General features: G+C 34.0%; 1 protein-coding gene across 3 annotated transcripts; it reads right to left on the bottom strand.

The window, feature by feature from the left end:
* Positions 1-3,757: 3,757 nt before the first annotated feature.
* LOC108604589 (alpha/beta hydrolase domain-containing protein 17B) lies at positions 3,758-7,740 on the bottom strand. Of its 3 annotated transcripts, XR_001915354.1 has the most exons (5): positions 6,899-7,740; positions 6,663-6,842; positions 6,465-6,597; positions 6,071-6,317; positions 5,546-5,707 (listed from the first exon to the last, which is right to left on the bottom strand). XR_001915354.1 is itself a non-coding variant. In XM_017994123.1 (4 exons), exons 1-4 carry the CDS (start codon positions 7,360-7,362, stop codon positions 6,234-6,236), a joined length of 861 nt encoding a protein of 286 aa, XP_017849612.1. In that variant the 5' UTR covers positions 7,363-7,740; the 3' UTR covers positions 6,015-6,233. The 3 variants fall into 3 exon arrangements, 2 of the variants coding, with proteins under 2 accessions (XP_017849611.1, XP_017849612.1); XM_017994123.1 differs by lacking the exon at positions 5,546-5,707 and having other exon boundaries at positions 6,015-6,317; XM_017994122.1 differs by lacking the exons at positions 6,465-6,597; positions 6,663-6,842; positions 6,899-7,740 and having other exon boundaries at positions 3,758-5,707; positions 6,071-6,227.
* Positions 7,741-12,692: the final 4,952 nt, after the last annotated feature.

The raw sequence follows: 12,692 nt of genomic DNA, 5'->3' as shown, positions 1-12,692 counted from the left end.
TCGATTAGTCGCTCGCTGGAACTAATTATAATAATAACTTTCGATTAATTTTATCTCGAGAGAGTTATAGAGTTATTAAATCAAGAAATAAATATTTCCAACGAACAAGTTTAAATTTGATTTGATTTATCAAACGCGTTTGTTTTTATTAGTTATTATTAACAGTATGCTGAATAGCTTTCTTGTTTTTTTTTTTTTTAAATAAAGTAATTGTTAATATTAAATTAAATAAACTAATCTAGTCCGCGACCAGAAAAAGGCGAAGTCACTTTCAATGGCTCGGTTGGAGCTTCAGCTGGGAAACTATCGATGGTACTATCGAGCTATCGAATTTTTACCTTTCTGAAGCTCCTTCGATAGTTTTTTGTCGCTATCGATGGTGCTGTGAAAAATTATCGATAGTTTTTTGTCGCTCATATGTCGGACATACTTCTATTTTTGCAAAGAAATTCATGGATTTAATAATATTTATTGTTAATCTTCTTTGTCAAGACAAATAATTTGAACTTTATTTCTTTTTTTACAGAGTTGATCTCCCATTAAGTTTTTTGTTATTTTTTTATATTTTGTACACTTGAATTTTCTTTTTTTGTTAGAGAGTTGATCTTTCATTAAGTTTCCTATGTTATGTTAGGTAAAAATTCTTTGTACATCACACTGAAGTGATAAGTTTGATCTCTAATATGTTAAGTAATACTTTTATATCATTAAAAATATAAAATATTTCTTATAACATTCAAAATTGCTTATATTTTTAATTTTTTTTTAAAGTGCCGTACAAAAAAACGATACTATGATAGTATCGAATCTTTGCTCTTGAAACATCGAAAATATCGAATGGGGCCACTATCGATAGTTTCCAGCTCTAGTTGGAACATGGAACACCAGACACACGCTGCGCTTAGAGACTTAGAGGTAGTACCAAACCTGTATATGCGTAGGTCCACGATGGCGTGAATATGGTTTTGATAAGTAGTCCCTTGGTAGCCATCTGTATCATGCTTGAAGCTCTGAGACGGTCCTGTTTCTGTAGCTTTTGAAGATACTTGGTCTCAACTGCCCTCCATGTCAGTGCACGATTCAAGTGGACACCCAAATGAATAACGCGTCGACGTGCTATTTATTGCCATGTTCCATTTGGCAGTCCAACGTTCCAACAAACAGCCATTCCTCAAGCGATGTGTCATCTGCGTAGGCGGCGAGTAGCAAATTAGCAAGAGTGTCATCTTCAGCCTTTATGAGCAATGCGGTACACAAGGTATACCGGAAGGGCTTAAGTTCATTTTTCTGGGGGACTCCTGCAGATATCTGCACCAAACTGGAACGAGAGTCTCCCACATCTCCGTCGGAAGTTCGATGAATATTGAAGGCTTTTAGGATAGCATAGTGGGGAGCAGGAAGGATATTATTAATTTTGCTGAAAAGCAAACGAGCTGTGTACAATGCTGTAATTGTAAACTATCCGATACGGTATTCAGATCTTGGGCATTGTGGCTCCAGATTTTGACCCCCAAGAACTGAAAACCATTTTATGGATAAAATGAAGTAGTAAAAATAACATAACCTTTGATTCTGCACAGAACTCACTGAAACAACCAGAAAATACAATAAAAATAAATAAACATTATTGAATTCAATACTTTTTTTGTTTGAGAAACTATGTAAATGAAAATGAATAAAATATTTTCTTACAGATTTAGCTTATGCATCACTGTATCAAAAATTCGCAATATTAAAATGTTCCATTCATATTAGAAAATAAATTTCTTTTCCATTTGAAAAATGTAAGATATGTCTTACATTTTGTTTGAAGCTCTGTATTTTTATAATCGAAAAATCTCTAGCCCAAGACTTTGAGATTTAATAAGTAGCTCGAACAGAGCTCTGAGAATGACGTGACGTTGTTTTTAAATTATGGCACCACAATGAAGCATAATGCCCTGTCAATTACATAAAATTAATTTTTTTTTAACAATTTCAAAGATATATTTATAAGCTAAATAATTTAATATATCGAGCCTGGCTGGTTTTTGGAGATCGGAGATCGGCAAGAGTGCACACACCCTTAAAAACACAATGTGTACTACTAATATGGCAATGCCACACACAAGCGAAATTGTGCGTGATACCACACGACAATTACTTGTGTGTGGCTGAGCAATATTTCTTGTGTGTGACAATTATTGTTAGTGTGGCATCAGTTACAATACTGGAACGACCAGAATAGTATTGAATCTGTTCAAAATTTTATTATTTGCTTCGCGAGGCATTCAAGTGTTTCACGTGTTTCTACCTGACTTCGCGGCGGCGAAATGGAAAAAAGTGTATTATGAAGTTGCTCAATGTATGTAACAGGAGAAGGAGGCGTGGCAGACCCCATAAATATATATACGACGTCGATCACTCGACGAGCGAGTCGATAAACCATTCCGTCCTGTCTGATCCGTCCGCGTATAGTGCGTTTCCTCAGGCAACTATAAGAGCTAAGCAACCAAATTTTGTATGTAAGTGTTGTTTTGCACACGCTTTATTTTTATTTTTTTTATTTTCCTCCCCCCTCCCCCGCAAATCGAAAAAATCGATATATAAGGCAGTACAAAAATCTTTAAGAATCTGAAATACATCACAAAATTGCTTAGTCCTGTTTTCGACCGATTGTGAAAATTCCTAAATGATCGGATAAATAACTTAGGAATTATTCACATTTCAATTTTCATATAGACAGCGGGGTGCACGTGTTGACGCGCCATACAAACGTCGCGCCGACGCAGCGGCGCGTCCTGCTGACGCTAACAGCGAAAACGAGCTGTGGAGCGTTAGCTGTTTGTGTGCTTGTGTTTTGGTGCAGGCGTGTGTTTGTGCATACCCTAGTCAAAGTGTAGTGTATGTTTGCTAATTTTCCTCTGTCCACTTGTTTTATTATAAATTTTATTTATACAAAATCCATTAATACATAAATAAATAAAATTAAATATGAAACAAATTAAAGCCTTATTGCTCTGCAACGATAAAAAGTTATAAACATTACATTAATGTAAATCAGGGAAGGCACAAACACTTAGTAAAAGTGTAAGAAAAAAAAACACCTGGAAAATTTCTGCGCAGAATGCTTTCAGCGAAACTCAATTTCTAGTTATTGCTGTGGTCCCACGTATAAGATACAATGTATTGTTCTTTTGTCTTTTTTTAACTTACTTAACTTGCCTTTTTTTCTTAATAATACATTATCTAATAAGAACGCATTAGCTTTTGTCGCAGAAACTTTACATACACTGTGAGCATTTTGTGCATAGGCAATTCCTTCCCAAAGCAATGCACACGAAAAAGGTCATAAAATTTCTTGTATGTTTTCTGTGTGTTTCTGCTTTGCTACCTGCTGTCGCGTCGGCGGCACTGCCAATGCAGAAAGAGCGAGACAAAAAGCGAGATTGTTTCTCGCTTATGCTTATGCCAGCCGATTGCATTTGGGTTTGCGAACATTTGCTTCTTTCGTCTGTCCTGTGTGTTTTGTGCGTTGCTTGCTAAAATTTATTTTATACACTTTGACATTTTTATAAAAAATGGTAAAGGGAATTATGAAGTGAAGTGACGCTTTAGCTGTTTTGTGAGTATGTGTTTGTGAGTTCTAAATTATTATACTTGTCTCCTACAATAAAAAGTACCTTAAGTAATCTCTTTCGAATTAGTCTTTATTACAATAATGTAATTAAATTTACAAATATGAAATGTATACATTAAAACTATATTAGCTAACGATATTTAGTAATAGTTTGTCAATAAATATAGTACGGCTGTGTAAAGGAAATAAGAGATGTATTTATACATATGTATGTTAGGGTAAGCATAAATATTATTACAATTCATCTAAATGCTTATTTCGACTGCTAATAAAACAATCAATTTTTTTGTACATGCTACATATTTTCAAAAAATTTATTTAAAAGTCAGGGATATATCTACGCTGCCAAAATCTTATGTATTATTAAACAATATTTTTAACAGGTGGTTTCGAGCAGTGGATCAGATCTTTGATAGCTACTTGCAGCAAAGTATTTTGACTTTTGATTTGTTTCGCGAGGATTTTCCTTGTGTTTTGTAAGTTCCTTACTATGCTTATAGTCCCTCGCATGTAATCCTTTTGTTTGCGACAAGTGCAAGTCAACCGCTTGAATTTGCTGATTGACAGTGTGAATATAATTTCCTTTATTACTTACATTGCAATCGCTTAATGAATATTGGACAAGCTTGTTTGATATTTGGCCGATTTGCTCAGACAATCGACGAATATTTAACTGTAACTCGTCACTAGACTGCTGAGATATTGATGTAAAGCTATGTCTGTTTTGTAACATTTTTGAATTATTAACACTTAGTAGATTCTGATTTTCAAAGTGTCTTGATTGATCGCGGGATCCTGCATAGCTTATTTCCATTGAAACATCAATAAATGGGTTTTTAAATTTTTTTCCCCTGGCAGGCGAAAAACTAACGGATTTGGTTTGTAATCCAGTCGCCTTCGATAAATGATTTAAAGTCGAGCTGTCATTATCAGTTATAAAAAAGTGTGGAGAAGGTGGAGCCGAAGCTATGTTCTCATGAAATCTTGGAGTGCTGTGCTTGAATGAATCGGATTGTTGTCCTGAATTGCTACTTGTTTTAGAGGTCTCGGCAACATGTTCCTTTGTGAAGCAAACAAATGCTTTGTTATGCCTATTCTTTGTTTTTTCATTATATCCTGCTGGAGCATAATAGTTTGTGGAACGTCTAATCCATGGATCGTCTGAATTTTTACATTCTTCAGTTTGTTTTTTATTCTGTAATTTATTATTTCTTGTCCACGGATCCAACGAAAAGCTATTAAGTGCAAATACTGCACTTCTTTTATTATTATCATTAAAACATTTTTTCGTATCTAACTTATTAGGTGAGGTCTGTTCTGATTTGGAATAGGTAAATGTGTAGTTGCGACGTCCTTGATTGTCGTGATCTCCAGGACCCAATAGTTTTGGGTTACCATTCAAGGCAATCAATGTCCTTTCATGGATAGTTTGCTTAAAGAAAAGTGAAGTAGAGTTTTTAAGGGATGAATTTTCTGATAAATCATTTGTGGAAATTATTTTAAGAGCATCGTGTGTAGGTATTGTTACTAGACGATCCAAATTACTACCTTCGCAATATGCATTATCTTCACTAGACATACAATCCCGACCACTTTTGTTCGATGTATGATTTTCTGCAAATTGAAAGCATTTTGATTCTTTAACTACTACATCCTTATGTGATTTATTGCAGCTAATTTTTAGACCTGTAACTCGATTGCTAAAGGGGTTTTTTATATCTCTTAAATATTCGCCGTCGAATAATTTGTTACCGGAATCGTTTTGATCCACTTTATTTAAAATATATCTGCCAGAAAGTTTTTTTTGTTGCATATGGTAATAAGAATTGGGATGCATCGGTGAATGAGGAGAGTATATTGGTACTGTGGGAGCAATAATATGATTTAAATTTCCGGAAACCATTTCATCTTGTTTAGCATTTATATAATGTAAGCTATTGTTTTTCCCAAGATTTCCTTCAGATGTATTTAAATTTGATAGTTTCAAACTACTTTTCTTTTTGGCTACAGATATTGAGCCGGTTTGCTTTTGCTATAGAAATTTCTCTGCGAGATCTTTAATCGAAAATGAACTGGAAATTGAAGCGCCTGAAAAACAAATATATTTATAATGTATTAGACAGTTAAGCAAAATTCATACATTTAAGTGTAAAAATATGTGTATGTAAATTTTGACCGACATCGTTAGGAAACGCCTTTCGTAGATAATTTTTCCACCAAGTAAAACTCAAACGATTCAATCCGCTTACAGTAAATAGATACTTTAATTCTTATAGAATAACTAGACGTATTTAATTATTTAGTTTTTAAACTGTAAATGCAATTTTAACTTATCATAAAAAATATATTGTAATCTAAAAAACTATTACAAAATATAATATTAATTGTATTGCCTATACAATCAATAAATACAATTTTTGTTTGTTGTTTCTGTTACTTTTTTCTACTAACCATCATTATCCTCATGCTTTCTATTTTTGTTAGATTCATTTTCCATGCTTGTTGAAGCGGTTTGAGGCTTTTGACTGAATGTCAAGCCAGCTGCGTTTGGTTGTGAATTAGTTGTACCATCCGAGCAGTTGTTAACACCTCCATCGACATTATGCTTTGATTGTCATTTAATAAGTTCCACGGAAAGAAACTTTCTTAGGCGCTCATAATATTGAGGATGCAATTCAACATCGTTGTGGCCAGCACCCTGAAAATAAAGCATATTTTTGCTATCAGAATTTCATAAGTAGAGAATTTTGGCTATAGTAATATTTGCTTTCTATACTATATTTGAATCTCAATAATTATTTAATTAGGAAAATTTTAATATTTATAATAAACTAATATATATTACCTCCACCCAAAAGGGCTCCACAGTTTTTGGACAACGCTCATAGATACCAATACCATGGGAAAAATCAATGACTTCATCATCAGTTCCATGAATAACCAAAACTGGTGATTTTACTTTAGCCACCTTATCGATACTATTGTATATTTTGCGGAAAAATATTAAAACAGATGTACATAAAATACAAGAAAAAATTATTACCTAGGGAAGGCATCAAAGAACCAAGTTCTTTTCGTGTTTCTAAATACCACCCTTAAGCCGGACATCAGCGGAGAGTGAAGTATTACTGCACCAACTTCGTGGCGAGAAGCTAAATCAACAGTGGGCACAGTTCCTATGCTCTGTCCATACAATATAATTGTCTCTGGACTTATATTTAACCTTGAAAAAAAGAGTTTGTATTGTAATGTAAAGAATAAAATGTATATATATATCACCTTGTCCGCATTGCCTGCCAGGCCGCCTCGATGTCTGCATATAAGTTTTTCTCGGAGGGTTTTCCCCCACTCATTCCGTAGCCAGAGTAATCGTACCCAAATATGTTGCAATTGATTTGTGAGCCAAGCGTTAGATAAAAACTACTCATCTGACCCAAATCAACTGCATTTCCGTGAGAGAAGAGCAGTGTATATTTCGCGTTCTTGCTACATCGAACATAAGTGCATGTAATCAAATTGCCACGCGATGTACGTGTAAAGAACGCCTCTATTTTGGATTTCTCACGCTCTGAGTATTGCCATTCGGCACGATCGTAGAGTTGTAGATTGTATTTAATATTTGTGTCATCAGCAGGAGTTAATTTATATGTTGGCTCAGGTGGCTGGAAAGCCAGTTTGGCAGCTATCGGCCCAGGACAGGGTGGACAGCAGAACATGCAACATAGCTCACTTATGCTAAACATTCTCAAATAACGAGATTTTAAATGCCTTGCAACGGAATGTTAATATTTCAATTACTATTTGAACACTTCTACTTTTATGTCTGAACAAAGAACAGACGAAAAACTCTATGTAGTCGCTCTCACATAAAACATTAATTTCTCTATGTATGTATGTATTTATGCTTTTGTATGTGTGCCTTTGTCTGTATATATGTTTATACATATGTACGTTAACTGTTTGGTATTTCGATATACACAAGAAAACCAATTATTGCTTAAACGTACTTATACGAAATGTAGCTTGTACTATCTTAACATCTTTGCATATTTTCCAATTTATCACATTCACAACACCCTTAAATTTTAATGGAAATGAATGATACACATGTGAGATGGAAGGCACGTCGATTTAACATCGATAATACGATGTTTTAAGAAAATGTAATACATTAATTTGGTTCCCTTAGGCTCGATGCATCCTATTCTAACTAAAGGTGGAATGGTACTCCACTATCGATAGTTTTCCAATATCGAAATGCCACGAATAGCACCTTTGTACTATGTTTGCTTAATTGCTTTAAATAATAGAGCAAGAAAATGTATAAGAACCGAAATTATGGGACACAATGCCAAATTAATAATGGATTCAGACCAACACACAGCGCATATTGTGTCCAAATGCTGATACTTAAGCATACACTCAAATATTGATGCTACAGACCTGATACTTGGTTTATTGATTGCATAGTACTTGTTAAGAGGATTTGTATACACTAGTGGGCATAAATATTTTGACGAAACTAAAGTTGAAGGTAATCACCAATTGAGCATTTTGTCTTCAAAATCTCTTTTTCATTTTTTTTTAAGCTAAGTTTGTTTTTATTGGATCTTTTCTTTATGAGTCTAACAATAAGGTTGCAAATCTTAAAATAATACATTATCTAACAGTTTAATTTTAACTGAATAGAGACTACATGGATAGGAAGGTCGTTGCGGCGAAGACGAGAACTGCTGGAAACTCGCGTGAGAGCTCTCGCGAGATGATTTGTGCTATCTCTTCTCTGGCGAGTGATATGTGAAGGTCCGGGCTAGCGGCTATTGATAATCCAGTAGAGGCTGTTGGCTTTGAGCTTTAAATGTGTTCTTTTGGCTTCAATGTGGCTGCGCCAAGTAAGTCGCCTATGGAGGTGTACGCCAAGATATGTTACTTCATTTGCTATCGGAACCACTGTGTTGTTTAGAGTATGTGGAGGGCAGTCTTGCCTGTTAAATGTGAACGTTACGTGTTTGCATTTTTGTTCGTTAACTTTGATTCGCCACTCGGATAGCCATTTCTCCACTGAAGAAGTAGCCTCGAATTTGGAAATTATATTTATTTGTAAGATGAGTTTCTGCGAGTAGCATTACATCTATATGGTTATTATTAAGGAATTGAGTTAACTCGAGCTTGCGCTGTGAGACGCCGTTGGCGTTCCACAGTGATAACGGAGTGGAGCTATTGATTACTTAGTCTGTTTTTGAGCAACAAGCAGCACAATCAGAACGTTCTGGTTTCGCATAAGATCTTACATAGTTGTAATTGAATGACATGAAATCCATCATACTTTGTTGAAGATTACATATCATTGTTTCAATTCTGTTCGTAGACTGTTGCCTTGGTTGATGAGGGGAAACTCATGACTACAGAAAAGTTTTTTCAAAAATCTTATTGCTTATATTTTTTATGATTTTTTAAAATTTATTATTTTGTATGAGAAGTGACTAATTTTTCCTTCTTCTCATACTAAATAATAATTTTCAAAAAATCATAAAAAATATAAGCAATATGATTTTAGAAAAAACTTTTCTGCAGTCACTATTAATATAAATATTTTTTTAAATGTCTAGAAAAAAATTTCAAAAACCTGTATTTTACAAAAGATAACATAAGATAAGATAACGGCTGTTGCTGCCCGACAATTTTTCATAAGCCTTTACAAGCCTTTTGCTTGGGTAAGTCAAAAAGGCTCGAAAATTAATGTGAAGAAACAAAAAAAAAAGGTCATGCAATTTTTTGCTTGCCTAATGTGCGCGTTTCTTTCGCTACCTGCTGTTGGTCGGCGCGGCTGCCAGAGCAGACAGAGCAACAAGCAAGATTTTTTTTCGCCTATTTTTATATTCCTGCCGATCGTATTTTGTGAGCGCGCACATTTTTTTTGCCCTTGTTTTTCGGCACAAACACCCAGGCTTGTCTTGTGTATATGAGTAAATGCATATGCATCTGTTTTGCTTGCGCGCGTATTTACACACACCCATGATTTGTGAATGCCACATGCTTAAAAAGTGCCACCCCTGCCGTTCTCTGATACACATAAGTCAAAAACTAGTGGGCTTCGCTCCTACTCTGATCGCTTCGCGGCCACCATTAACCCCCGCTCGATTTGCATTTAAAGTATTTGAAATTATTGTAAAGAAGTTTTTTTTTATTCAAAAAATTGGAAAATACAAATGGGAAAATCTATATAAACCTGTAGAGAAAAATATATTTCCCGATCATTTTTAACCTAATCACCTTTCGGGGAATTATCGATATTTTGTGATAACTTTTGGAAGATTTTGATAACACTGTTCGATACAAGCTGGACTTATCGATAATGAATTTAGTTTAAATTTGACTTTATTATCTCTTGCCGCGGTATTTCTCGAATTTAAACTTGCCGAATCTATTAGATATTTTTCATAGCCTTTAATTAAAATTTCAACATTTAATCAACAGGGGTTCGTAACAATACGTCTTATTAAGAGAAATTCGGTTAAATTTTTGGGCAGATTTGTTCTATTATTCCAAGTGCATAAAATATTTTTCACAGATTTTTAGTAAAATTCCATATTTTTCTCGCCTCAAATACGTCCCAAATAACATACAAGATGAATTAAAGTAACACCAGAGCCCAGTCCGATATTATTTTAAAATCCGCCACAAGTGGGCAAAGATGCATTTTTATTTATCAACTATGGAGATGCTGGCAACTATTTTCATCACCCAAAAGACTGCAAAAATGAGACGGAATCGCAGAATCGAGCAGAAGGTCAACGAAAATATATATATATATATTTCTTTTACGTTTGCCTTATGTTGTTAGAGAGGTTCACTCAAAAGCAAAAAACAAAGCTAACGCTTTTGATTGATTGAATAGAAACACCGATTTCGATGTTTTCAAAATGAAATATCTATTCTATGCTAAACATCAGGTCAAAACTTTGATGCATCATTCTATGTGCAGTGACAATTTAAAAAAAAAAAATGGCAAACATATTTAAACATAAGATAGAATCGTTTTATGTAAGTTTTATATATCTATCTTTATTAACAACAAATAAAAACGTATGCGTAACGTAACGTACGACCACTAGCATATGTTGTTGTTGTATGCTTAGAGGTTGTATACTTAGTGGTACGACTTTATGATGATTGCTCAGTTCTGTGCTAATTTCTATGCTCATTGGAGCTACTTTGAAACTGACTTGAATCACTAAGCATGCATGTTGTATGCTGGAAATCTTAACTAGAGCTGTAGAAACAGCGATGCAAATATCGATGCATCGATGTTTTTGTTTTGCTCAACAGTATCGATTTATATTTTTGTGCATCATTTTCTACATCTGCTGCTGCCACATCTTTAGCTCCCGCGTCCTCGTCTGCTTCTGTACGTGCTGCCGCTGATGATGATATATCATGCGATTCAGATTACAAACCTATTGGCAAACGCAAGAAGAGCGCATCAAACATATAAATTACATACAAACAAAACATCATAATTTTAGGCCAAATAGCGCGCGCGAATTTTTTTTTAAATTTTACTCCATCACTTTGAATCACTCTTTGCATTCAGGAAGTTTGGAAAAATGGACAAATTTTGAATCGATCTAAAATGTAAACTTTTTTGTTATATATTTTTTATTGTTGAAAAAAAGCTTTAATTTCTGATTGAAAGTGTTTACTATTTTTTTCGATGTTTCAGCGATGTATCGAGGTTTTAAAACATCGAAGTTGAAAACATCGATGTTCCCACTATCGATGGTTTTGCAGCTCTCACTAAGCATGCATGTTGTATGCTGGAAATCTTAACTAGAGCTGTAGAAACAGCGATGCAAATATCGATGCATCGATGTTTTTGTTTTGCTCAACAGTATCGATTTATATTTTTGTGCATCGATGTATCGCTACGTTGCTTGAACCGAGGTTTAAGATAGACGGATTTCTTCTTGATTTTAATGCAGATCAGGCGGCAAAAGAATTAGAAAATGATTGTTTTGTCCAGCAATCCTAAGGACCATCCAACACCACCTAATGATTCACTTCCACCTATGGATCCACCACCAAAAAAACCTAAGTTTTCATTTTTGCACATCAAATCGGAAGCGAAAATTCGTATAAGCAGGGTAGATGCTATCCTGCTCTTGAGGCAGTACATGGAACGACATAATGAGCCGGAAGTAGGTATTCTGGATATTTATATACATTCTTACTAATAAAAAATTTATTTAGATGGAAAGGAAGGAATGCTGGCCCAAACAAAAATTGCAAAGAGCATACTCTGCATGCCAGCATCATCCTGTGAGGCTGAAAGGGTTTTCAGCAAGGCTGGACAAATCATTTCCGAGCGTCGATGTGCACTAAAACTTGCCATATTAGACAAACTACTATTTATAAATAAGAACAGTGATCTCTAATAACATAAAATACATTCTTGTTGTCTTTTAAGTTAAGTTATATCTGAATATATATTTTTGTTGTCTTTTAAGTTAAGTTATATCTGAATATATATTTTTGTTTCTTTTTTAAGTTAAGTTAAATTTGAAAATAAAATACATTTTTGTTTTGATATATAAAAAAAAAACAATGAAATCTAATTTAAACTTTTAAATTTCAGACAGCAGAGTGTGAAATGTTAGCTGAACTAAGCATACTCTAACATTTTTCAACTACTATAATTAAATTAAAAATGTAATAAGAATTATGACGATATTATCGCTAAATCGATGTTTTTATAGTGAAATATCGAAAACATTGATGTACTGAAACATCGATGTTTTTACAGCTCTAGTCTTAACTGTTTTCCCATATTAATGCAGAGTTAGCCGATGTTTTGCTTATCACGATGAATCGCTCAACATCAATATAAAGAGAAATATCGTGAAAATATTCGCAAAAGAAACGTCGATGTTTGTTTTTTTTAATTTTTCGTTACCTCTCAAATTAGGAATAACTGAATAGAACAATTAATTTAATTTCAGATGATTTTTAGGTTGTCTTAAGGACATGTTTTGCAAGATAATTAACTTAATATTTACATATATTATTTATTATA

The sequence above is a fragment of the Drosophila busckii genome, chromosome 2R, assembly GCF_011750605.1.
Source record: "Drosophila busckii strain San Diego stock center, stock number 13000-0081.31 chromosome 2R, ASM1175060v1, whole genome shotgun sequence".
Lineage (NCBI taxonomy): Eukaryota > Metazoa > Arthropoda > Insecta > Diptera > Drosophilidae > Drosophila > Drosophila busckii.
This window is presented reverse-complemented; position numbering and strand designations above follow the sequence as displayed.

Excerpts from the sequence above, each read along its gene's own strand:
- LOC108604589 (XM_017994122.1), bottom strand. The coding sequence starts at position 5,522 with ATGGTTTCCGGAAATTTAAATCATATTATTGCTCCCACAGTACCAATA.